This window comes from Phodopus roborovskii, unplaced genomic scaffold (assembly GCF_943737965.1).
Source record: "Phodopus roborovskii unplaced genomic scaffold, PHOROB, whole genome shotgun sequence".
NCBI lineage: Eukaryota > Metazoa > Chordata > Mammalia > Rodentia > Cricetidae > Phodopus > Phodopus roborovskii.
Window position 1 is genome coordinate 7,106,912 of NW_026126613.1, and position 27,559 is coordinate 7,134,470.

The 27,559-nt window shown below is 36.2% G+C and overlaps 1 protein-coding gene across 1 annotated transcript in view; it reads left to right on the plus strand.

The window, feature by feature from the left end:
* Ascc3 (activating signal cointegrator 1 complex subunit 3) overlaps positions 1 to 27,559 on the plus strand; it is a 286,596-nt gene that overhangs the window by 233,422 nt on the left and 25,615 nt on the right. Inside the window, exon 36 of the mRNA XM_051206191.1 lies at positions 20,891 to 21,115. Coding sequence (XP_051062148.1) covers positions 20,891 to 21,115 — 225 coding nt within the window. The remainder of the gene's footprint in view (positions 1 to 20,890; positions 21,116 to 27,559) is intronic.

Consider the following 27,559-nt stretch of genomic DNA (forward strand, 5'->3'; position numbering starts at 1 on the left):
AAGCCCCCCCCCAGATGAAAACACTTGTTGAAGTGTGCTCTCTATACACAGTGAAACAGAAAGAAATGAGAAGGCAGACATGTGGAGTTACAACCCACAACCGAGCTCAAAAAGAACTAACAGAATTTAGAAATACTCAAAATAAGAAAGCAACCAGCGAGTCTTTATGAGGTATAAAGCATTGCTTTTATAAAGCTACCACACCTGACAACCTGAGTTCAATCCCTGGAACCACATGATGAAAGGAGACAACTGATTCCTGCAACTTATCTTCTGATCTCCAGAGATACACACCCAAGTGTGCACACACAGAGATAATATATAAATAAAGTCCTAACTACATATTCTCGTACTTAAAGAACAAAGTGAAATCAGTAATCCAACTTTCTATTTTAAAAAGTTGGAAGAAAAAAGTACCTCGTACTTAAAGAAGAAAATGAAATCAATAATCCAACTTTCTATTTTAAAAAGTTGGAAGAAAAAAGTACCATCAGAAGGAAACATCCAATAAGGGTCAGTTTTTAAATGAATGAAACAATGTAAAAAAAAAATCAGCTGTAAATTTTTAATCTTTTCAGACTGCTACACCAAAATAGCTTGAAGTGTGTGAGCAGTAAGCAACAGAAAATTATTTCTGTCAGTTCTAGAGGATGAGAAAGCCAAAGTTTAGTAGTCAGCAGATTCAGTTTCTGGTCCAGTCCCGCCTTCTAGTTGGTACATGGCCCTCTTCTCTCTGTCCTTATATGGCAGAAGAATCTTGTTGGAAAAGCACAATCTTTCCCATTCTTGAGCTCTCCCATCACCTAGTCCCTCCCAGTGGTGTCACTCTGAGGTACTGTCCAGTATGAATTGTTTAGGACACAAGTACTCCATATCAGCAAACAAAAGTTGATTCTTTGCAAAGACGAACTCCACAAGACTTTATGTAAAAATGACCAAATTATTAGTGAAACAAAAGACTTGACTGTGCTAACCTTGAAAATCAAAAGAATTACAAGGGTATTAGCAAGTACATGATTTTCCCTATCAGCCATATATAGATTGAGATATAGGTAGGTGTGTGTGTGTGTGTGTGTGTGTGTGTGTGTGTGTGTGTGTGTGTGTGTGTGTCTTAGCAGAAATGGATTTCCAAAAAGATATAAACTATGAGTGTGACAGAAATAAACAAAATATCTGAATAGATGTACTCCAGATAAAGAGATTGTATTAAGCCATTTAACAGCTTTCTATTAGGAAAGAGACAGCCCCTAGAAGTTAGTAAATCATGCCACATATTCAAAAAATTGTCATCACCCCTATGAGAAGTCTTTGAAAAATGCAAGAGAGCAAAATATAATTCCAAACACTTTTTATGAGACTAGGGGTATCCTAATAGATAGATTAATATGTCTTCTGAATACAGATGTGGAAACCCTCAGCAAATTAAAGCCAGGATCATCATGAAAGATGGTATGCCCTGGTCTAGTGTGATCTACCCTTGAATGCAAGGTTGGCTTGATATCCAAAAACCAAGTTAATTAACTAAGATTATTAGTACAACAAAGGGCAGTCATTTAATAAAACCAAACATTTTCCTGATAGAAATAATCAAAAAAGAGGCGTAGGGGACTGGAGAGATGGTTCAGCCATCAAAGGCTAGGCTCACAACCAAAAGAGAAGTAGGAAGGGACTCTCTCAACCCAAAAAAGAATATTTATGGAAAACCCACAGCTGACTTCAACACTAATGGTAAAAAAAACTGATGCATCCTCTTAAGAGATAGGATGCAGTTCTCACTGTTTCTGTACTATATAATACTCAAGGCTCTGCCTATTATACCATGTCAGAAAAAAGAAAACATCCAAACTCTAAAGGAAAAAGTAAGCTGTTCTCAGTTTGCAGATGGCATGACCGTATGTGGAAAAATCCCTGAAGCCTACTAAAATACTAATTAGGAGGACTCCAGTGAAAGGCTTATTACCAAGTTTGCAGGGCTCCAAAGCAGTACACAGAAAACAGGCAATTGTATTACTCTATAGTAGTGATGAGCAGGCTTAGGTACAATTACGAAAGTAGTTCTATGTGCAATAAAAAAATTACAACACTTATAAATTAATAAATATTACCAAAGAAATACTAAATACTGTAAACTATCAAACGTTGAATTATGTAGATAGACATCTCATATCCATACTCAGTCTCACATCTAACAGGACATAGCCTATACATAAAGTGATAAACTATTATTAAAATGTGTGTAAAATGCAAGGGGTCATAGTAAAGTAAGATGATCTTGAAAATTGAAAAGCAAATTTGCAGGATTCTTACAATTTTAAAACTATAATAATTAAAAGTAGTAGAAAAAAGAAGTCTAGAAATAGTCGATTATTAATTAAAAAAAAACCACCAAGATACTAAAATGGAAAAAGAATAGTCTTTTCAAAAATGCTGCCGATAACTTAGGTAGAGACTGTTTTCTTGCACTATACACACAAATTATTATCACTGACTTAGAGTTAAAACTGTCATACTTGCCAGATGGTGGTGGCATACACCTTTGATGCTAGCACTTGGGAGGCATAGGGAGGCCAGTTTCTGAGTTCAAGGCCAGCTTGGTGTACAGAGAGAAACCCTGTCTTGAAAATCCAAAAAAAGGAAGAGGAAAAAGAAAGAAAATCTGTCATACTCATAGAAGTCTTTATTATTATTACCATTATTATTATTATTATCATCATCATCATCATCATCATTACTACTACTACTAAAATTTACTCTGTATGTTTGGGGGGGGGACGCCCATATGCCATGTTGCCAGGTAGAAGTCACAGGACAGCGTTTAGGAGTTGAGTTTGCTCCTTATGATGCTATGTGAGTACTAAGGATCATGATGCTTGGAGAGAGGAGCTCTTACCACCCATCCAATGGACCATCTTACCAGCAAGAAGTCTTCTCAAATAGTGACGTAGATGTAAATATTCATCACTTTGGATTGGATAACAAGAATGTATTTACAAATCATATACCTGTTTTTAAAAATATTTTAATCCAGGCAACTAGAAATCATTTTAATATGCAAGTTATACATGTTTTTCTTATATATGGAAACTGGAATTAAAATTATACATTATATGTATACATAAAAGGGATTTGTATCTAAAATAAGTAGAACAAATAACATCTGTACTAAAAATATAAATGATTCAATTAAAAAGTCAACAAGGATCTGAATAGATACTTTGTCCAATTGTCTAGTGAATGCCTAACAGGAACATGAATCACATTAATTATTAGTGAAAATGTGAACCAAAACCATATGCTATGTATACTCCATATGTTACATACACAGTGTTATAACCAAAAAAGCATACCATAAGTAGTGTTGGTGAGAATATGGAGAGAAGTCACAGCTTCCAAGCACTGCTGTTGGGAATGTAAATCGTGCATTCACTTTTTGAAAATGTTCAGCTATTCCTCAGCATTTACCACATAATCATCCCAATTTCACACATAGATTTTTTTTTTATTAACAGGAAATGATGCATATGTATGCCCAAATTTTTACACAGATTTCTTACAGCAGATATTTTTCCCAAGTGGAAATAACACAATGTCAGTCCATCAGCTGAAGAATAGACTAGAAAAAATGTGGTGTGTCTGTAAGATATATTACCTGAGTTCTCAGACACTGGCTTGTAATTCTCTTGGTGTTGTTTCTTGTAGACTTCAAATAATTTTAAATATAGGAAAAATGTATGTTAACCATTTGTCATTAACCCTCTAATATGGGGAGGAAACCTTTATTTGGTTCTCTCATCCTCCTTAAATTACTGTCTTGCTTCCTTTCTCCTTTCATTGCCAATCAGAGAGGGAATAAGGGAAGCTAGGAGGAAGGACAGGAGAGAGTGGAAGATCTCAGCTGTCCCCACTTCTTTTTCATCCTTTTGTGAACCATGTGTCCTGACTACCATGGTCCAGATTCTTCAGATTCTTCACAGTTCACATTCTCTTTGGCCTTTTGACAGCCTTGCTTACTGGCTCCTCTTCTTCCTGTGTCATACTCCAAACTTGTTTCTATATTGCTTGCATTCTAGAATTGTACCACAGTTCCTACAGTTTAAATACTGCCTCTAGATAGGCAAATCTCTGACATACACTAGGTGTGGTGTCTCTATTCACCTATACTTGCACAGTTAACTACTTCCCACATCATCCTTTCGTGAACCAGACTCAGTGCTTAGAAGAGCATCTGCTCCTGCTGTGCCTGTCCCTTACTGGGTAGTTGTTTGTATATGTAAGAGGGTTGCTTCTCACAACTCCCCACACCACGCCTATGACCAACTTCATTTCTTCCTTTTTCATTTTTTTTTTTTTTCTGAAATTTCTCCCTTTTGTGGAATAGGGAATTTACAGTCAACCTGCTCCATGTGTTTTCCTTTTGATTCCTACCTGGAAGGTGTGTCTGACACCCATCCACTCTGCCACTGTATCTTCTCCTTAGCCTCAGCGGTAAATTTTTCAGTTTGTTGCACAGTATTTGTTTCACTTATTTGGCAATTGCTTTTAAGTATTGACTTGAAATACTATATGTTTGGCTTATGTTTTTATAGCTTGCTAATACATATATTTCTTAACTCCTAGAACAAAAATACTCTGAATTATTTAACAAATTGAAAATATTTTACTGATATTCCTTAGTGTCTTCCTCCTTATTTTTTTTCAGTTTTTTTGTTTATGTTTGTTTACTATATTCTCATAGTCTATAGAAATACAATTTATAAAGAAAGACACCTCTGCCAGGAATAATGGTTCATACCTCAAATCCCAACACTTAGGAGGCGGAGGCAGGAATAAGATCAGGAGTTAAAAGCAGTCTGGGTTTTATAGCCAGATTTAATACCTGCCTGAGCGATGTAAGACCATGAATCTAAAGGAAAAAAAGGAGAGAGAAACAGAAAGAAAAGGTCACTACTAATAAATATTTAAAGTTGGAAGAATGGAGAGTGATAAAATAATTTATTTCAAAATTGTAGATAGGTTGGTTTATGTGTTGTAAACTCATTTAATTGCCCTGTATTGCTTTTAATCTCAGTAACTTCATAGCCTCAAGATTTTTATTTCTTAAAAGGGAAATATCAAAATATTGTTAAGCCATAAGTTATTTTTTATTATATCCCTGAAAACTGAGGAATTTTTTTTTCATTTCATCAAAGAGCAATTTTTTAAGGACTTAGCTATAAATCCTGGGAAATAGAAGTTTCTGATGGAATTCCTAACACTGAAATTATTTTAAGTACAATAGGACTGCTGATGCCCACTATTGTAAGATCCCTTAAAAATCCAGCTGTCAACCAGGTGGTCCTTCTTACAATGGAGAGAGTATGGTCTTATTTCTTGTTCATATTTATTTTTGGCAAATGATTTTATGCCCTAAATTGCCTGGCAGCTAGACATCTGTCAGTAAGGTTTAAGACATTGATACAAATCAGATACGTATTTTTAGATAACCTTGAAAACACATGTAGACATGTGAAAGCACATGTGAAGACACATGTAGAGATTATGAGAAGTCATGATTATAGCCATCAATATTTACACTTCATCTTCATGTTATTTTGATCCTTTATTAATATGAAATAAATTATTTAAATATTTGAAAAATAAGTTATTATTTAAGTAACTAAATCTTAGTTTTATTATTTTGTAATTATTTTGTAACCTGGGGTTCTTTTGATTTTCCTTGAAACTGAAGTGTGAAGCTCATTCCTTGTGTACTTTACACTGAGATTTATGATCTCTATAAACACTATGTAAGTCTGCTTTGATGTCATATTTTAGAAGCTTCCTTTGTTCACTTGTATAGCATGTGACTTACTCAGTTTGTATTTTCCTAATAAAAGTACAAAGTGTAGGTGTGAAAGCAATATTTGATGATATAAGAAAATATTTATAGTACAGTTTTAATCTATTAGAAGTTGCATAAAAGATAATCTGAAATAACAGGCAAAGAGAATAGTAGACACATTATCCTCTTCCTGACTTGATAAATGGCATCTTACTTTGCAAATGTTGTTATAAAATACCTGCTACCCAATTAATTTAGTACTTCTTAAGGCAAACAATTAGGGTCCCTGTCAGGGAAATTTACTGAAACACTTTTTCTAAAGCTTCAGTGGCCAAAAGACAGCATTGGAATGTGAGAAACTAATTTTCGTTTGTTTTAACACCCCAGATTGTTACAAATTAATCAAGTGCTACTTAAAGTCTAGAACTCATTAACTTTTTAAGTTTTCCTTTTCCCATGACAGATTAGTCTGTAGCATAAAACTTTAGTCTCTAGGTGACTAGACTGCCATCCCCACTGCACAAGTGGCCTCTTATCTGCAGTGTAGTGAGTGCAGGCAGTGGTCCATGCAGTTCAGAAGAACTAGCTCACTATTACATAAGGTTTACAGGACACCAAACAGAAGCCCACCTCCTCTGTCTGCTTCAGAAGCTGAAAAGGAAAATGTGTGTTACTTAAACACCCATTTGTTAATAAAGAAAAGGCCTTACTGACGTTGCAAGTATTTAAGCATTACTTTAACAAACCTGAAAGGGAAAATTATACAATGTGTATATTTAAGGACCACAAGTGAGATTACATATCAAATGAAAGTTCCAGACTTTCCTGTAGCCCGTGCCTACTTGTGGCTGGTAGTTCCTAGTAGAAAAGCAAGTTGTGTGGCATCATGGAAAGAAACATTGTGTAGGAATGTGTGTCTCCTACAAACTGAAAACCATCAGATACACAGAAGCAAGATGTAGTACCATCCATGAATTTTTAAATTTTTATGTTATATGGAAGAGTAGAGTTATGAGAGCTATAGAACAGATTGAGCTGTATAATGAACAGGGACAGGACAGAATGAAAAGTATTGAAGGAACAGCAGGAACCTTTTGTAATTATGAAAGACATTTCTTCATTCTGCTTTTTTTTTTTTCCTTTTGTAATCTAAAAACAGTAGCAGGGGGTTACAAGCAGAGTTCATCACAGGTTGTCAATCACTGTCATTTAGCATTTGTAGTGGAAGATGTCTTTATTCAAAGACAGCTGAGCAAATCAGAGACACAGATTTGTAGTTAGTAGTCTGTCCAGCCTGCACTAAATAAACAGGGCCAGCGCTAACAACCAGCCTCTCATATAAAAATATAATGGACTCCACTGACCTTGCTGCCCTCCATTCAGCTTCAATCCCTGTTACATAAAAGCTTCACTACCCACATTCAATTTCCTTTAATTACCTACATGATGTAGATAAGAAAATGAACCTTCCTTATAGTCAATGATCACACACAGGAAATTAGACAACTTGTTTAAAATTAGAGGAGTAATTTAGAGGTAAATAATTCTGTATGTCCTCTGAAGAAGTGTATAGAAAGAGTTTTTGTTGGGTTGTTTGTTTTTAACCAGGGATTTTGATTATTTTCTTAGCTCTGGTGATCCTGGGATTGCTGCTTTTCTAGCCAACCTAAACTGACTTTTTAAAAATCCCCTTTGTGAGTTTTCTAAAATATCCATCATAATAAAATACTTGTGGGGACATAAGAGGTAAGCAGAGTGGTAAAGCAAGAATGTCACAAGCTAAAGAGCTTAGAAAATTGTGCAATGGAATTCCACAAACAAATGCTCATGACTCTCACAGGAGTGTCTGGCCGAGCAGTAGAGGATTGAATAACAGTTGCCTTCAGTCTTCGTTTTAACCCTGCTTCTGGGGTCCATTAGCAAGCTAACAGCACCAGCCGCAAGAAGTCAATAATACTTTTTGTCTTTAATCTAAAAATCACATTTTATTTGTGTGAATCATCCCATTTGAGCATTGATTAGAAAGCAATGTAAGGTTTCAAAATTATGTGACTTTTCTGGACATGTGAGGATAAGTGATTCGTTTTTCCTGTCTACATAGCATCTTCAGTTAGTTCTATTGAGATGCATGGAAAAGTATGTTATCTTATCACCCTCAGAAGTACTTTTTTCAACATTGTACTAATAGTATTTAAAAGAGACCTGCTTGGGATCAGAAACTAAAGCCCACAATATCAAATCTGTAGTTCAAGAGTATACAACCTGTGAATATACTTTAACTGTCTCTTGTAAGAGGAACACATTATCTATGAAAATACCAGTGTTTTCTGTTCCTGGATGACATTAAAATTCTGTGATCATTTCAGTGGCCAGCAAGTTGGTTCAACAGGAAAAGGGAATTGATGTGAGATGGGAAAATATACCTACATAGATATATATAGATATATATATATAGATAGATAGATATATAGATATATATATCAAAATTGTAGACCAAAACTCAAATAATTGACTCAAGTTAGTTGACATCATGTATGATATCAGATATGGAGGTCATAGTCATTATTATAATATCTCACACTTACAGGTAATCTTTACTGTCACAATGAATCCTTATACCAAGCCCCAAGTTAAGAAGAATTTGGGCTTTGGGAGTACAGTTAGTCTCAGAAGAACTCATGGTTTGTAAACAGCAGACCTGAAGTTCACTCATCCCTCAGCTGCCCCAAACCACACCATCCACCCTGCTGATTTCTGTTACTCCAAGACAATGAATTACCACATTCTTTGAATTCCATTTAACTTAAACATTGAGCAGAAAAGAAAAGCTCTTTGGAGTCTGGGGGCTCAATGGTAGAGTGCTTGCCTTAACGGGTAAGAGATTGTGGTTTCAAGCTCCCACCCCTGTGCTACCCCCATCTTGAAAAATCAAAAAAAGAAATAACAGCTTTAGATGACAAAACCTTTTTACTGTGGATAACTTAATTGCAGAAATAGCTGTTAATTTTATGTTTTATAAATATTTATAAGCGAAATGACTCCTTTGAGGATCTGAGAATGTAGTCTGTGTCAAACTGAAAATCAAGAGAACTGTTTTACTTAAGAATTTATTAACTAACCGAATGGATGAGGCGCTTTGGGCTTGTGCTGTTAGCAAGTGTACACGTAGGCATAACTTACCTTTGAAGCACAATGGGAATGTTGTCTTTTAAAGAGGATTTTCTCATGAATCATTCCCCCTTTTCAGTTCAAACTTGTGCCCTAACTGGTCTATGTTTTTATCTTTTAAAAAGTCATACACTGCTCAAAGATATCTTCCCAAACCCTTTTCATGTGCCTCTCGCAGTGTTTGTCCCATTGCCATTTTCTATTAATCTGCAATCTGGAATCTCTACTAGCCTACATAATTCAATCTGATTTTGTTTACCACTGTGTATCAGTAACCATCTTAAATATACACTTAGTTAAAAAATAATCAATACACTGAGGCCTTGCCATAGTTATTTGAATACTTACACTTTTTAAAGTATATGTAAATTTTTCAAAGAAATAAGATCTTTTTAGTTCAGAACCATTGTCTTATGTACTAATAAGAGGTATTACCACAGTGCTGTGTTTATATCTTTGGACAGCCTACACTGACAGTCTCATAGCTGCATACAATTGGGATGGCTGCACTCAGAATATTTTTCCAACGTGAATGTACTCAGCTGTTCTCAGAGTCTTCTGATACTGACAGTATTGGCAACGAGCACTTTCACAAGCCTGAGAAAGGAATTAATGCATATATCAGGTCATTCAGGCAGGATTGGCACAGTTTGAAGAACACTGGAGTCACATCTTACATAGAGTTGCCATTCTGAGATTGGGAAGTAAAACCAAACAAACCAATGTTACCAGAAGAACTTTGTGAGCACAGGAAGTAATGTGTGTACCCAGGCCTGCTCAATTCAAGACTGGGAGTTTCTTCTGTGGCATTTGACCACATCTTTATTTCTTTAATACAAAATGAGGGAGTTAGCTCACATATATATCCTAATATTATAAAATATGAGTCTAGTTTGGCCTTGGAGCTGTCACCTCTAATCACAGGACATGAGAAGCTGAGGCTGGATCTCCACAAGCTCATAAGGCCAGCCTGGGCTACATTGTGAACTCTGGTCCATATTGTGATCATTTCTCTAAACAGCAATGACTTCCTTTGAATGTCAGCATCACAGGTACTTCAGAAAGAACTCTGCCTGTTCAGAACTGTTAAAGCGGGAACTATTATAGAAAAGTTCCCTCATCAAGGAAGAAGAAGTTATATATGTGTGTAAATTTGTTTGCATTGTTATATATGTGAATATGTGTTATTAATCTGAATGGCTCCTTAGATAACTAACAATACTAAATTAAAATACTATTAATTAGTATTTCAGCCATATTCTGATTTTCAAGTTTTTATTTTAATTCATCTTTTCAAATATTCTCTATTCTTCATCTTCCTCATACTTAAAACCTGGATATTTTGATCCCACTTCTTCTCCAAGCTGAGATATTATTGTCTGGCTTAGATTTTTCCAGGTGTTATGACTATCATCATGGTCTCTTTGAGTACATCAGCTCTATTGAGTCTGGAAGAATGGTGTTTCCTTGGAACCATTCACCACCTCTGGCTCTTGGGATCTTTCTGCCTCCTCTGCCTCATAGATCCCTAACCCTTGAAGGAAAGGTTTTGATGAAGGCATCCTATTTGGAACTGAGTTCTTCAAGGTCTCTGATTTTGCACATGTTTGGTATCTTTATGTTAAGTCACATCTATTGCAAGAACATGCTTTTCTGATGAAGGTTGGGTGACGAAGTAATCAATAATGTAGCAATATGCCTTTAGCAGTTGTTTAATTGCATTGTTCATTTAGCAGAACAGTCGTAGGTTTTATCCTAGCACCCATGACCTATCTATTCTCATGTTCTTTTCCTCATAAACCACATGAGTTGTGGATTCTATCTCATTAAGCTGGCCTTACATTCGGTCTGAAAGTTGTTGATTTCCACCATAAACATTTGTGCCACTAATGCCCCAGTTTATCTTGCAGGCAGTTGCTATTGTAAGTCACAGAGTTCATAGCTAAGTAACATTAATTACTTTTTTCCTCTGATAGCACGTATAATGCCTTCTAGCACCATGAACACTAGACAGTATGGGGATGAAGCTTCTACTTTGTTATGAGCATTCTTTCCCACCAGCCTCGTCCTAGAGCTGCATCAGTCCCAAAATAACACACAAAGACTCTGTATTATGAAACTCCTGGCTAGTGACTAACATTTCTTAACTGGCTAACTGTCTTAATTATTAACCCGTAATTACTAATAAATGTATTTCTACATGGTCTTATCTTACCAAGAACGCCAGACTCATGCGGCCTCTCCTAGTCACCCCTATCTTGCTTCCCTATTGGCCAACAGTACTTTATTTATTAACCAATAAGAGAAACATATTTACAGAATGACATTTCCCATCAGGTACTCAACATGAGTGGCATATTCTATACTACCATCTTATCATCAAGTTATGGATGCTGTTATACTATGCATTGCTGATAGTCTCTGGTGTTTGGAAGGTCTACTAGGTGTCTTTGACTAGCAACACAACAAGATAAAACTCATTCCTGATATTGGAGATTTTATTTGTTAGCATGTATCTACTTTGGGGCCTTATCTTCCCCATCACATGGTAACTCTATTTAAATTCTACTTACCTATTTTAAGAAATTTCTAGAGTAGTAGAGTTGTGTATGGCTTTTCAAAAGGATATAGATGTATTTCCTATATCCTGCCCGACCATTCCTCTCTCCATTTAAACCTCCTATTCTTCAGTCCCTAGTCCCTTAATAACACTATTCTATTTTCCTTTGCTTGGAAGATCACTCTGCTCCACCCTGCCTTTACCAACTATCTAATGCCTGTGCATATTCTAAATGAATCACACATATCTGAAACTTGAAAGCTATCCGCATATAAGACAAAACCTGCATTGTTGGTCTTTCTGAATCTGATTGTTTCTAGTCTGTCTATTTATTGAAAATTTCATTTTTCTTAACAGTTTATAATATCTCATTATGTAAATATACACATTTTATTATCCATTCCTCAGTTGATGGACATTAAAACTATTTTCAACTTCTGGATTTTATGAATACAACAACATTGGACATAAATGAACATGTACCTATAGTATTTTAACTCAGGCAGTAATACAGCACTTTTTCTCCTTCCTGTCCTCATTCCAGACCTTCCCATTCTCCCACACTCACATGGCAATGCCCTCTTCTTCATCAATTATCATTGTTACAAACATACATATGTACGTGTGTGCATATGTATGTATATACATATATATGTACACAAATACATATAAATATATATTTGATCTCCTGAGTCTGTTTTTGTTTTTTGTGTGTATATGGCTTCAAGGCTGGACTACCAATAAAGGGCTTGACCCTAGGAAAGCTAATTATCCTTCTCCCAGAAGTCATTATTGCCTGTAGGTTTTTTTTTTTTTTTTTTTTTTTTTTTTTTTTTTTTTTGGTCTAGGAATAAAACCTCATAGAATTTTTTCCCTTCCGTATTAATATGCCCATTGACATTGCTGTTGTTCCAGTCTTGCTTATACAGCCATTTCTAGAAAATACTGTTTCTCAGCGGAGTTCCTGTTTCTTACAGTATTTCCATACCCTCTTCTACAGTGTTCACTGAGCCATACATACAGAAGCTGTCGTGTCGATGCATCTGTTGGGACAGTTCTCCCCATGATCTGATGATCTCTCCACTATCTCTAGTTGTGTTTTCCTATAATGCTCTTTATTGCTGAAAAAGGGGGCTTCCTTAATGAGGGATGCTAGCTATACTTATCCGTGGATAATGTTTACACTATAATAACAATTGTGCTTGTCTAGCTAAGTAATGGTTGTAGATTGATTTCTAAGGACCATGACCTCACTATCCCCAGGAAGTTGGCTCAATTTCCAGAAGCAAGTATTATTTCTCTCTTGTAGAGTGGGGCCTAAGTCCTATAAGACAGCCATTTGTTGTCACCAATATGTGAGTACTTCTTATTGCATGCACTTTTATGCATATTTTGCAATCCTTGTAAGTATAGTTTATACATGTTGCAGCTGGGTAGGACTGTTTAATTGCTTCCCTCCCTAGAGTTTTCATCCTGTTTTCTGAAACCGTGGAAGCTAGACTACAGGAAAGAGACATTAAGGTCAGATCCAGCTCACATCATTTAAGTCCTATGTCAATCATTCAGTGTATCCAGCAATAGGGGCTCGGCCCTCAAAACACTATTAGTTTCCATTTCCCTGATGGTTTAAGATGTTGCGTATTTTTTAAGGTTTTTCTAAGCCATTTGCTTTTTCATATTTTTAAGAACTCTAGTTCTATGCCTAACTTTAAATGGGTTGTGTTCTTGATGTCCAGTACTTTTAGTTCTCTGTATATACTAGATAATGAACCTACTGTCAGATGTGTAATTGGTAATTTTTTTTTCACATTCTACAGTCTGCCACTTTGCTCAGTAATGGTGTCCTTTTCTGTACAAAAGTTTTATAGCTTCATAAAGTCCATTTATTAATTGCTAATCTAAATATCTGTCCTACTGTGACCCTGTTCAGAATGCCATTTCATATGCCAGAGTTCAGACATATTCCCTACTTTCTATTTCATCAGATTTGAGATATCTGATCTTATGTTGAGATCCTTGATCTATTTAGAGTTGAGTTTGTACATGGTAATAGATATGGACCTGTTTTCTTTTACATGCAGCAATCCAGTTTGATTGGAACTGTTTGTTGGAAATACTGTTTCTTCTCCAGTATGTATTTGGCTGGTCAAAAAAAAATCAGTGTTTGTAGATCTGGAGTGATGTCTAGGTCTTCGGTTTTATTTCATTGATCAATGTGGCTATCTTTTATGTCAATGCCATACTGTTTTTATTATTATAGCTCTGTAATACTATCTGAAATCTAGAATGTTGACATAAAAGCCATTATTTGATTATTCAAGATTGTTTTGACTATACTGAGTTTTTTGACCATATGAAGTTAAAGAATTTTTTTTTAATTTCTATGAAGAAATTGTATTGGATTTTGATGGGTGTTGCATTGAATCTGTAGATTGTTTTTAGTTGGATGGCCATTTTCACAACTTTAATCCTACTGATCCATCTTTCCATCTTCTAATGGTATTCTTTAGTTTCCTTCTTTGGTATCTTAAAGCTTTTATTAAACAAATCTTTCACTTACTTGCTTAAAGTTATTCTAAGTTTTTTTTTTTTTTTAAGGCTACTGTGAAAAGTACTGTTTCCCTGATTTTATTCTCAGTATGTCTGCTGTTTGTTGATAGGAAGGCCACTGATTTTTTTAGTCTTTATTTTCTTCTTTTTACCTTTTTGAGTTTATAATATAAAGTTACATCATGTTCCCCTCCTTTTCCCCTTCTTTTCACAAAGAAGTTTGTGACCTCTTTTCTAATTTTTCTCTTTTACTGAAAATACATTTTTCTCATAACATATGCTGATATTAAAGTTTGCCCTATTCTCCTCTACTCCTCCCAGTTCCTCTCTACTTCCCCATCTATCAAGATCACCTACCTCATTAGGAAACAAACAGGCTTTTAGGGTATTATAATATTATATTATACAATGTAATATAAACTAACACAAATATATATTTCATGATCTAGTTTTTTAATGGCTGAGTAATATTCCATTATTTAAGTGTATCTGCTTTTATGTTGAGATCTTTAATGGATTTGGAGTTTAGTTTTCTATAGGGTAATAACTATGGATCTGTTTTGATTCTTCTACAAGCAGACATCCAATTTGACCATCAACATTTGTTTGTGTCTTTTTTCCAGTGTGTATTTCAGGCCTCTTTATTATAAATCAAGTGTGCATAGCTGTGTGGATTTATATCTGGTTCTTCAATTAATTCCATTGATCAGAGTGTCTTTCTTTGTGCCATCATGTTTTTTATTTCTATAGATCTGTAGTATAACTTGAATTTGGGCATGTTCTTTGTTTTTCAGGATTGTTTTATCCTGTGTTCTTTGTGTTTCCATATGAAGCTGAATTTTTTTAAAAAAAAAATGTGAAGAATTGTGTTGGAATTTTGATAGGGATTGCGTTGAGTCTGTAGATTGCTTTTGGTAAGGTGGCCATGTTTATTAATTTTACTGATCCATGAACATAGGAAGTCTTTCTACCTTCTGATGTCTTCTTCAATTTCTTTGTTCAATGTCCTAAAAGTTTTGTCATACAAGTCTTTCACTTATTAGCATTTCACCAAGATGGTGTATATATTTTTTGCTATTGCTGTTTTTATCTGAGTTCTATTTACCAATAAAGAGTGGGGAGTCAGGTGAAAATCTGGAATAAACCTACTTCAGAGATCAACTCTAGGGGGCAGCACTGGTTTTCATTGTGCTGTAATTTGCACCACTAAGTTCTTCCAAGCCAGTCAGTCAACTTGCAGAAGCTATGATCCCAGTCTTTGTCTCCAGGTATAACCATTTGCTTTCCCAAAACAGAATAGCCATGTTATGACTTCTATTGCCTTCACATGATAAGAAGGCTTGGAGATAAAGAAGTTCCTCACCTAAGGCAAGGATTCAGGCTGGCTTGCCCTGCACTCAGGAAGTACCCTGGTCAGCATGTAGATGCAAAGGACCCCTTTAAAGGAAAGCCTCCTCCCCCCTTAACACTCTCTCTCTCTCTTTCCTGCTATTCCCCTGAGGCAGACTGGGCTTTTCCTATCTCTCTCTTCTGTCCTCTCACTGTCTCTGTGTCTCTTTACCTCTTTTCTCTTTCCTTCCGCCTCCCTCCCCTTTCTAATAAAACTCACTTAAGCTCTGTCTGCCTGTCATGTTTGTCCCCTGCCTGGGTCACCCTACCACCAATGTTATGATAAAGTGACAGGGGAACCTTAGTGGATTCCATGGCAGGCGAGGGTGGCCAAAGCAGAGAGACAAACATGCCAGGCAGAAAATGCTTAAGTGAGAAGTTGAGATGCTTTATTGGAAAAGGAAAGAGGGGAGGGAGTAAAGAGACAGAGAGGACAGAAGAGAAGAGGAAGATGGGGAAAGTCCTGCCTGCCCCAGGGAAACAACGGGGGGGGGGGGTGGCTTTTAAATGGATCCTTTGCACCTTCATGCAGACTACACAACCATGGAACCCTGGGCTGACCAGGGTACTACCTGAGTGTGTTCTGCCAGGTGACAGGGTCAGGCCAGCATAATGCCTGAATTCTTACACCTAATTACAGCAAATCTCTCATTAAACCACCCAGTACTGGAGGACAACATGCTTAGTCTCTTGGATCTGTGGATCTGGTTGACTGCTTGATGGTACAGCCACATGATATTGTTTTCATGGGAATCCCCTTCATGGCTTATTGGTCAAGAACAAAATCACTTATCCAAGACAAGTCCTCAATTCAGTTTACATCAGTCAATGAGCAGCCTTCTCTGACACAGGAACATGAAGGCCAGGTGTCCTAAGAGAACTGCTCCTGGCAGTTACACAAGAACCCCCACTTCTTAATTGGCTGCTCTATAAAAGCCAATAGGACTCCCATCTCATCCTCTAGAACTACATGTACACTACCCATTACAACAGTGATGCCCACATAGTAGTGGCCTGGCTCCAGGATTCAAGGTGGGCTCTTCGAAGAGCCACTCCTTCAAGATCAGTTTAGTTTGTTACAGCCTGCAGAAACTGTGTCCTAGGAGAGGGAACAGAATTCAATGGCCCTTTTCACTATTGATTTTCAGGCTCTTTCTGGTGTCTCTTGTTTATTAGATCTGTGTAAGTTATTTGGTTATATTGCTATTTGGGTTAGTTAAGAATTGAAATTATTTTTTAGCACCTGGGGCCTGAAACCAACAGCTCCTTAATTTTGTATGTTAATTATGTATCCTGATACTTTGCTGACAGAGTTTATCAGCTCTAGAAATTTCTTGATAGTCTTTAGGGTCTTTTATGTATATAATCATATCATCTGCAAACAAGGATTCTTCCTTTCATATTTGTATCACTTTGATCTCCTTCAGTTCTATTGTTCTTGAGTACTATATTAAATAGAGGAGAGAATGGATAGCCTTGTTTCTAATTTTAGTGGAAAAGTGTTGAATTCTCTTTGTTAGAATGATGTTTACTGTGATATTGCTATAAATTGCCTTTATTATATTGAAATACATCCCTTGTATACCTAGCCTCCCTGATACTTTTATTATGGAGAGGTGTTAGATTTTGTCAAAGGCCTTTCTGCATCTATTGGAATGACCATGTTGCTTTGTTTTTTTTAGTCCTTTTATGTGGGGATTATGTTTATTGGTTTATATGTATTAAACCATCCCTGCATCTCTATGTGCTTAATCATAGTAGATAGTCTTTTACATGTGTTCTTGAATTCAGTTTTCAAAGATTTTATTGAGAAGTTTTATATCTATGTACATTAAGGATATTATCTATAATATTCTTTGTATATTTGTTTTCATATAAGGTAGCTTTGATTATGTTATTTAACACATTCATACTTAAAATGCTTGTTAATAAGCTTTAGATTTAAATATATAATCTAATATGTTTGTTTTCTCAGTCATTTATATGGTATAAAAACTTTATATTCTTTATCCTTTGATTTTTTTTTTTGTGGGCGGTCTTTTTCTGAAGTTTGGGGGAGGGAACAGGACATGTTTCTTAGATTATTTCATATCTTCTAGGTTAATTTGTTATAACTTGTGTTTCCTGTTTTAGTTGTAATTCTTAGGATTTATAATACATTCTTAGCTGAACAGTTCTATCTTCAAATGATACTACATTACTTTATTAGTCCTGAAACAACCTTATCTTTCCATGCTCCTACTAAAATAATGCTTTTTAACCATCTAGTTTCCTTTGTTATGTGCTAGAAATGAAATAATAGTCATTCCGTTCACTGTCTGTTAGTACTACAATCTGTTAGTTCCTTTACAGTTTCCATAAATGGATATTCTCCCTGTTATAGACCCCGTATAGCTGATAATCATTTAGTTAAAAACAAATTTCACCTTCAAGAATGTTTGTAAACCTATAAATCTTTCTGAACTCTGTTGTGGAATTCAGTTAATTTACTTGGAAGCATGTGATCCCTTTAGTACTCACTGTACAGCGAATCATCCCCATTTTCCAGGCAATACCATCTCCACCCTGTACTGTATGGAATGAATTTTTCTGCTCTGTGGGGTAGAAATAAAAATAAATCCAGGCAGTGCTTTGGAGAGAGACATTGATCCTTGTAAAGTATTTTTGAATGATTTTTTTTCTCCCAACTTTGGGTAATTTTCTAACATACATTCCCTAGACCAGTTGTTCTCAACTTTTCTAATGCTTTGACCCTTTAATACAGTTCCTCGGGTTGTAGTGACCACAACCATGAAATTATATCCATTGCTGTTTCATAGCCCTGCAAGAGGGTTGCCTAGACAGTATTCTGATGAAAACTCAGAGGATTTCCTGCTTTCTAGAGGCTATATGCATGTGTTCTCCATTTCCCATCCTTGATTTGTAGCCATCTTCTCTTGTACTGATGCATGAACTTTAGCACCATCATATATGTGTATTTACAACTCCATCTCAATTCTTCGTCTACTTGGATTGTGCCTTTCTGCACTACATCCTGAAAAGTATCCACACTGTAAGCTTGGCAATAGTAAGGCTCATCTAGTTTGTTTCCTAAATATCAAATGTTCCATGACCAGTTCCTTGAGTCACTGCTTCATATGCTTTACCTTTTCCCTGTTGACTAAATGTTATCAAACCATTCGTAACATTAACCTGTCCCTAATGCCTTAGATGGTGTTGAACTTTCATATCAACAGCAGTAGGCTGAATCACAACTATATATTTGGAAAAATAAGATTCTTCCTTTACAAAAATAATCTAAGTTGATAAATCTGCTTTTTTAATATTTTTCTTATTTTACATATGTGTCCCAATTCCTTCTCACTCCCGTGCCCCCTGCGCCCCCCATCCCACCCTCACCACCACCCCCATGCACAAGGAGGTTGATACCTTCCAGGAGCTATCATTAAAATCTGTCAAGTCATTTGGGATAGGCTCTAAGCCCTCACTCGTGTCCCTAGGCTAAGGGATTATCCCTCCATGGAGAATGTCCTCCCAGAGTCCTAGGTGCACCAGGAATACATCCTGGTTCCACTATCAGAGGTCCCTTACACTGCCCAGGCATTCTAACTGGGACCCACATTCAGGGGTTCTGAGTCAGTCCAATCCTGGTTTCCCAGCAATCAGTCTGGAGGTCCATGAGCTCCCCCTTGTTCAGCTGTCTCTGTAGGTTTCTGTAGCCTAATTTTGACCCCTTTTCTTTCTTTTTTTTTTTTTTTTTATTGTCCAAAACCCATTCTATTATTTTATTTTTTTTATTATTTATTTTTTTATTTAATTTTATATAACAAAGTCCAATTAAATGAAAACAAACATTTATACACAATATTTGGGAATTTGGGCATCGTTCTTTCCAAACTACTTCCTGCTGGTAAGGGGCGCTGTCTGTCTTGGGGGATTCGAAGAAGATTCAGATATCCTAGCTGTAGTCTGTAGGGCTGTTTTGTCCAGCTGTTTGGAATGTAGGATCACCTTGTACTCTGTTTCAGGTGGTCTGGTGTGATCAAACCACATTAGTCTGGAAGGAATCCACATCTTTTCATTTTCTGTGGAAACAAAAATAGAAATCCATTTCCCCAGTAACTTGTTCTTCAACTTAAATTTTGGAGTCAAAGCGTTTTTTTTTTTTTTTTTTTTTTTTTTTTTAATTTATTATTTTACATGTCGATCCCAGTTCCCTCTCCCTCCCTCCCCTCAGCCCTCCCTCCCTCCTTCCCTCCCTTTTGCCCTCTCTACCCTCTCCCATGCACTCTAAACACCCTCCCCTCACAACCCCCCACCACAATACCCATATGTAGGGGAATGCCATCCAGTTGGTTGACCCCTTTTCTTATCACTCCTCCCTCTCTGCAACTGGATTCCAGGAGTTCGGCTCAGTGTTTAGCTGTATCTACTGTTTCCATCAGTTACTAGATGAAGGCTCTATGATGGAATATAAGTTAGTCATCAATCTTTTTATCAGGAAAGGGCATAAAAGGTAGCCTTTCCACTGTTGCTAGATTGTTAGTTGGGGTCACCCTTGTAGGTCTCTGAACATTTCTCTAGAGTCAGCTTTCTCTTCGAACCTATAATGGCTCCCTGTATTGTGGTATCTCTTTTTTTTTTTTTTTTTTTTTTTTTTCGCTCTCATCTATTCATCTCCAGACTCAATCTTCCTGGTCCTACATGTTCTCCTCTCCTCCCCTCCTCTTTCTCCTAACTCCCTCTCCACTCACTGCCCCCCACACACACACACACTCCCAATATGCTCAGGAGCTCTTGTTCCTCTCCCCTTCTGTGGGGGACCTTGTATGAATCTCTTAGGTTCCTCCTTGCATTCTACTTTTTATGGTGATCCTTTGCTCTGTGTCTAAAATCCATATATGAGTGAGTATATACCATATTCTTCTTTTTGTGAGTGGCTTACCTCACTCTGTTCTTAGCATATCATAGCATTCATTACATTTCATGGAACTAATTGTCCATTTTCCCTAGTGAGAACACAGGTTCTTATTCACTGATGTGGTCCCACTATCATAATAGCATGTTAACACCTAGTAGGTCCTCTATTATTTTACTTTTTAAAAACAAGTGAAGGATTTCAAGTATACATTATACTTTCAAGTACATTATAACCTTTAGTTTTATATTGGTAATAAGATTTGAAGAAATATGGTTATTTATGTTTTTTATAGCTCGTGTTTTAAACATCAGCAAGTAAAGTGTATTAATCACAGCTATGGCTAGGGATGTGTCTCAAGAGGTACAGTGCTTGCCTGGCATATGCATTGCCCTGGCTTCAATTCTCAGACCACAAAATAATATCAGAAGTACATTAATTATTATGTTTTTGATCATTAAATTGAATTTGTGTTGTTTTACAGGATGCTGAAGAATATACAGACTTGCCAGTAAGACACAATGAAGACCATACAAACAGCGAATTGGCCAAATGTCTTCCCATTGAATTAAATCCTCATTCATTTGACAGTCCTCACACCAAAGCACATCTCTTGCTTCAGGCCCATCTCAGCCGAGCCATGCTTCCCTGCCCAGATTACGACACTGATACCAAAACAGTCTTGGATCAAGCACTCAGAGTGTGTCAGGTATGACAGCTTTTCTGGTATCCATATTTTAATTACATTAAGACTTTTTCATTCTAGCATTGCTGAGAAACACCTGGTGAATCACATCAATACTTTTCTAAGGAAAAACAAATATAAATACATTATAAAGCCAGTTTCAGCCAGGCATGGTAGCACATGCCTTTAATCCCAGCACTTGGGAGGCAGAGGCAAGTGGATCTCTATGAGTTTGAGGCCGACTTGTCTATAAAGCAAGTTCCAAGACAGGCAGGACTGTTGTACAGAAAAACCCTATCTCAAATAAATAAATAAATAGGCAGTTTCGGTCACATTTAACAAGACTGTATTGAAGGAGAAGTGTGCCAGGAACATTATATGCACTGAATAACAAGATGACTCAAAATGGCAAAGGCTGACAGAAAAAAAAAAAAAAAAAAACAATGTAAGTCAAAGCAAGTGTCATGGCACACAACCAGCACTTCGGTAGCAGAGACAGGAGAATGTTGAGTTTGTGGTCAGCCTCAGCTATATATGAAGTAGACTCTACGTTGGCTACCTAGTGAAATTATGTTTCTAAAGTAGATGGAGGGAGGTGGAATCACAGAATCTTGGGGGTGGAGTATGTTGTCGAAACAGAAACACTTATTGAAGCTCTTCTGTAGGAAATCACCTCAGAAAATCAAAGTGGCTATTGAAAAGGTGCTTAGAAATAGCACAGGAGAAGGTAGAAGTGGAGATTGTGGAGGAAATAAGGTCAGCCTATGCAGGTAGGAGCTGAAGCTCAGTGTAGATTTTAGACTTCACTATGAAAAAGGAAAGCTTTGGAGCATTGGTTCTTTAGTGATAGTAGTAATACCTATCAGTAGTCTCTGATACCTAATCCCTTGAAGTCTGTCATGTTAACATGATTTTTTTTAAAGAATAATTACTTTCTAAATGCACAAAAAGTAGTGGAAACTATGGTCCTGTTTTATATTTTACAAAATGTTTTGATATCCAAAGTAATAAATGTCACCTAGACCCATTTTATTTCCTTTTGCAATCAATACATTGCAGTGTTGTTTTACTGAAAAAAAAAAAAAAAAAACTACCCTTGTTGTGATATCATATCATATGAGCATTAGTCTAAAACCCTATTAATGAGGTTTCCATACCTTGAATGCTCTAGAGTGAGGCAAGGAATGTTGACTAGTATAGGTGTGGTAGATGGGAACTGGTTGAATCCTAAATAGTCTTTGAATAGCTGAAGATGACACAGCTGCAAGAAAGAAGCTGACCTTGACTGGGGAAACACAGGGAAGTAGGTCTTGATGAAGGATGTACACTGACAAGACTGAATTATGGGAGACTTTGGCTTTCTACATTTTGCATTTTTAAACATTCCTGTCACAAAATACATGATGTTTTAAAGTGTTTTTAAAGTGACATTAAGTCCATCTGAAGATGTCAGCACAAGATTAAAGGTTAAAAAATGACCTAGGACCTCTTGAATTAATTATAATTTCTAACAGTTATTGATAAATCCTATGTATGTGAAAAATACCTACATCTAGGAAAAGATCTCAGATGGCTTCACTGATTTTAGTATTCCTTGTATTTTCTGCCTTGAGTGTTTTATAAAGAAATTTATTGTTTGTTTTTTGGGTTTTGTTGTTGTTACTGTTTTGAGACAGGGTCCCTCCGTGTAGCCCAGGGCATCCTGGAGCTATGTAGATCAGGCTAGCCTTAAAACTCACAGAGATCCATTTGCCTCTGCCTGTCTACCTCTCGGCCTCTCTGCCTCTGCCTTTGCCTGTCTCCTGGGGTTAAAAGCATGGGACACCACACCCAGTACATTTTTATTATTCAAGAGTGTTACCATATAATACAAAGTAAGCACAGGGTATCAGAAATTCAGAGGGAAATAAGACTTTAACACATCAACTTTTGTAGCTAACACATGATCCTCCTCTCTTAGGAGGGTGATTTACCATTCCTCATTAGTCATGCTTTACAGGCTTAAAGTTCTGGGTTTTCAGCTGTGGCCTGGATACTCATTTGTGTTTGCTGTAGCTTTTTTTTTCATCCTTTCCACAAAGACAGTTAATGAACACTGGGGTCAGAAAGACTGGCTTGAAAGGTGCAAAATGAAGTACATTTTTATTCTTGCAGATAAATTTGTTACTATTATAGTTGTCACCTAAATATCATGCCCTAAATATCATGTACAAAATTTATCATACTTAACCAACTCAGTCTAACTTTGCTTTTCCTTATTCAGTCAAAGGACTCTGGATCTGACATTTCATTTGGTACATCCCTTAGTGTCCTTGGCTGTCTTAGCCATAATTGTAGTGCCCCACAATTTGAGCTTGCCCAGTGAGTGCTTACCTGTGATTGCATTCATGTTACATATTTTGTCAAGAATACCACAACCAAGATGTTTTGCTCTGTTAATGTATCACATTCAGGAGGTTCATGACAGGAATGAAGCCATTACTGATGATAGTAACTTTGACTACTTGAAGTAGTGTCCCCCACCCTCTACACTCTGAAGCTGTTTTTCTTTAATATATATTTTATAGGGAATTATGCTTCTCATTACCTTTCCTGCATTATTTTCAGTATCACTGCAGATACCTACCTAATAAAATTAATGCTGTGGTGATTTTCTGTTGTTGGAATTATACAGTAAGAAAGAAAACCCTCCTATTCCACATTTATTTTTGTGCATTTAATTAAGTATACTCTCAAATCACTTCTATTATTCTTTTGAGTAACATTTTTGCCGTCGTTGCTTGCTTTTCAAATGTCCCATTCAGGCTGCTGTCTTAATCTTTCACTTTCTCCTCCTGTTGTATCTTGTGCTTTAGTCTGAAATATTGGTGCATATTCAAAACAAGAAAATTCAAATGATGTTCACACAAATATCTATGATCATTTGTCCTTCTATGTATCTGGGAAATATCTATATTTATCATCAGATACCCCCACTTTCAACCTTACACCAAAACTTAATTGTAGTTTTTCTCTTTCTTGCAATACTGTGATGAAAGTAAACCAGCAAAGGGAAAGAACCTTATGTATTGGAAATGTGGAGAACAAATCAGGTTGCTGATGTTCCTCTGATTAATCCACAATTCTGATTTTTCAGTCTTTTCCCAGTCAATACAATATGGCTACGCTGACTCTTAGAAAACATTGTGTTCAAGCCATTTTCCAATCTGTAACCCTTCTGGCTGTGTGAAAATTATACTCCAGTCCACATGACATCTGAACATGCTCATGGAGTCTGTGGATTGGACTCAGTACCAGGAGCTTCATTTGTAAATTCTCTCTGCTCCTCTGCTGCCATGAGCAAGTAACTTAATTGCTGGTGTCTCTGTCAAAGTAGTACAAGTGGAGCCTTCCTAATAAATATAAAGCAAGGAAGTAGCTGTACCTTAGTCTTCTCACTCGTATTGTTCTAAAATGCTCTCCATTATCATCATAATTTGGTAAAAAAGGGAATTTTTATTCCTTTTCTTTCATAGAAGTATATCTTTTATTTGAGCCATCCTTTCTTTATATTACAAAAACTGTAGCCTGGATTAACAGTGCTTTGGGAAGTTTTTCAGGAGTTGCAGTGACAGAAATCTCCTGGCTTAAAGCCAGAAAGTATAATGCAGCCATGTCTTTTAATCATATTCAGTTATGAATTACATATCAAAGTTATTCAGTATATGCACAACTTTTTTTAATTGGGTTAGGTTTTCTGCCATGTTTTTTCTTTTAATATTTTACTATTATTGACATTTCCATTTATATCAATCACAACAAAAGTAAAAATTACTGTATACTATAGTTCTTAAAAATAGCTTAAGAGATTCTAATTTGTTAATTGTATAATTACAGAATCATTTGGCACTGGCTTAACCTTTGGTATCCTGTTCATGATCATGCTAACTATAAACTGTAGTAAATGGTACTGAGAAACTATTGAGCACAATTACTGCTCTGTGTTATAGTTGATGTACTTAGAGTCACACACCATTGAAGAAAACTAATTTTATCCCTCCTGTCAATAGTTTTGGTTCGAGATGGGAACTCTATGCCTGTTTCCCATTCTCCATGTTGGAATTTTCTTTCATTTGAAAACTTTTTCCTTTCCTTTTTTTTTTTTTTTTTTTTTTTTTTTTTCCTTTCCTCATCTGCCACTCTGGCTCTTACCTTTTAGCCTCCTCTTCTTCAGAACATCTTCCTGGTTCTTTGTGGGTCTGAGTTACTTCACTTAGGATGATTGTTTCGATCTTCATCTACTTATGTGCATAATTCATAATTTCACTCTTAATAGCTGAATAATATTCCATTGTGTAAATGTACCACATTTTTGTCCTTCATTTATCAGTTCACTGGCATCTAAGCCATTTCCAATTTCAGGCTGTATGAATAGAGCAGCACTGAACATGGATGAGCAAGCATGTCTGTAGTAGAATGTATAGTCCTTTGGGTATATGCCCAAGACTGGTATATCTTATGGTAGATCTATTTTTAGATAAAACATAATAATAATAATTTTAACCAACTGCATAAATAGAAGGGAGCATGTAGTTGTATTAGGATGGTATACCTTTCCCTGTTTGGTAAGTTCTTGAATTTTCAAAAGCCATTCTTTCAAAATTCATTGATACAGTTGTTGTTTCACCTAAAGATCAAAATAATGACTTTTTTTATAATAGCTTCTGATAAGATAAATGTATGCCACATATCACATGACTCAGTGTATTCTCTATAACTCTTACTAATTCTGAAAACATAACATTTCATCTTCAATCTATTTTTTTCCTTTTTGTTTTCTTGATCCAATAAATTCAGGGTCTAATCTAGCCTAATGAGGTGGGTCTCTAACTGACTAGTCAGGAATGAGCCTGAAGTCCTGATTCTCTGGCTTCCACCTTAGGAGTGACAAAGATTACAGGTTTATGTGTCCCCACTAATCCGTTGTTAGAGGTTGGAGATCAGACTTAGAAACTCTGGTATATTATTGCCAGTGCACTACACACTGTGCTACACTCCCAGCTTCACTGTTGTTAATTATGCTAGTGGATAAACAATTCATGTGTTCCTGTTAGAGTATGAGAAGAGGAGAGAATAAAATACCTGAATTACATTCAGTGTCACAAAAAGGGAATAAACAATCTTTTGAATGAAGGATAGTTAGTGCGCTGGGCCTAGATTTCATTAGTAGTAAATCATTCCTGTTGTGGAGGCTACATGTAAAAATATTTGATTCTCAAAGATTCAAATACCATAAAGGAAAGTGAGTGTGTTTTTCTGGTGTTCACTAGCATGGGCTTGGTGAGTGGGAATGCATTGACAAATGTCACGATTGTCTGAATGAGTGGGGTTTAGTCTTTTAGAGCTAAGTACAATTAGCAGTGAAAGAAGTCCAGGTATTACCATGCTTGAATAGGAAGTACTTGGTGTAATCCTTAATCCAATACTTGCAAGAATGTTTTGATATTGCAAATGTTAGGTGAATCTGCTGTGTCCTCATTAAATCCTTTCAAATGTTAAATGCTTCTAATTAGACAAAATGAGATTTTTGCTAAGTAGGTAGCACAATAAGTTTCAGGAGATCTCTGCAGATCATTTTGATAAAAGTAAGGTAAGTAAATTATAAGTAAATAATATGTCTGCTTTGCAGGACTGTATCAGGGAATGCTAACACTATGGGAGGGTTTCATAGCTAAGGTATACTGGAACTTGTAATAGCTATAACATTACTGATGTAGGAGATACCTGTTTGTTCATCATGAAGAAATAAAATAAATATTTTGGGTCTTTTCTTTCTAGTAGTTTAATAGGAGGCTATAGGAAGGTTTGTGTTGTGTGTTTGTGTGTGTAAATTTCCCCATAATTTAAAAGATTTTATGTTGCCCAATTCTGAATTGTCTACCAATATGTATAGTCCACCTGCTATAGACATTGTCATGTGACCTTATCAAACTCTTAAGAGACCTGGGTGGGATCTAATTCAGTCTGATTTCTTGGCCAGACAGCCAAGGGCCCCTTCTTTTCATAGAAGCCTGGAGAAGGCTTACTACTGGCTAAGGACTTAAAGCAATCTGTCTACATGAACTTAATCCTTAATGATTTATTCTTCCAAATGAAAATCTTCACACTACAATGGACATTCAGTCCAGATAGTCAGAGCTTCATCTTAACTCTTCCATACAATGACCCAAATCACCTAAAAACCAAGCATCATACTTCCTAGGGATGCAGCAGAGCCCATGGGCTCTTCCAACACTAATACAAAACTAATACAAGTGTGTATGTTTTGAGGTGTTAGACACCTTTATTTACTCCTGTAAATTTACAAGCTATCTCCCTTCGGGGACTATAATATAATTTGGAAAGCTGTTTCCTCCTGGGTAACTGTGCCTGTAAGCTTTTGTATTACAGCTCAGGAATGGTTTATTGACAGTATGGTGCTATTGTAAA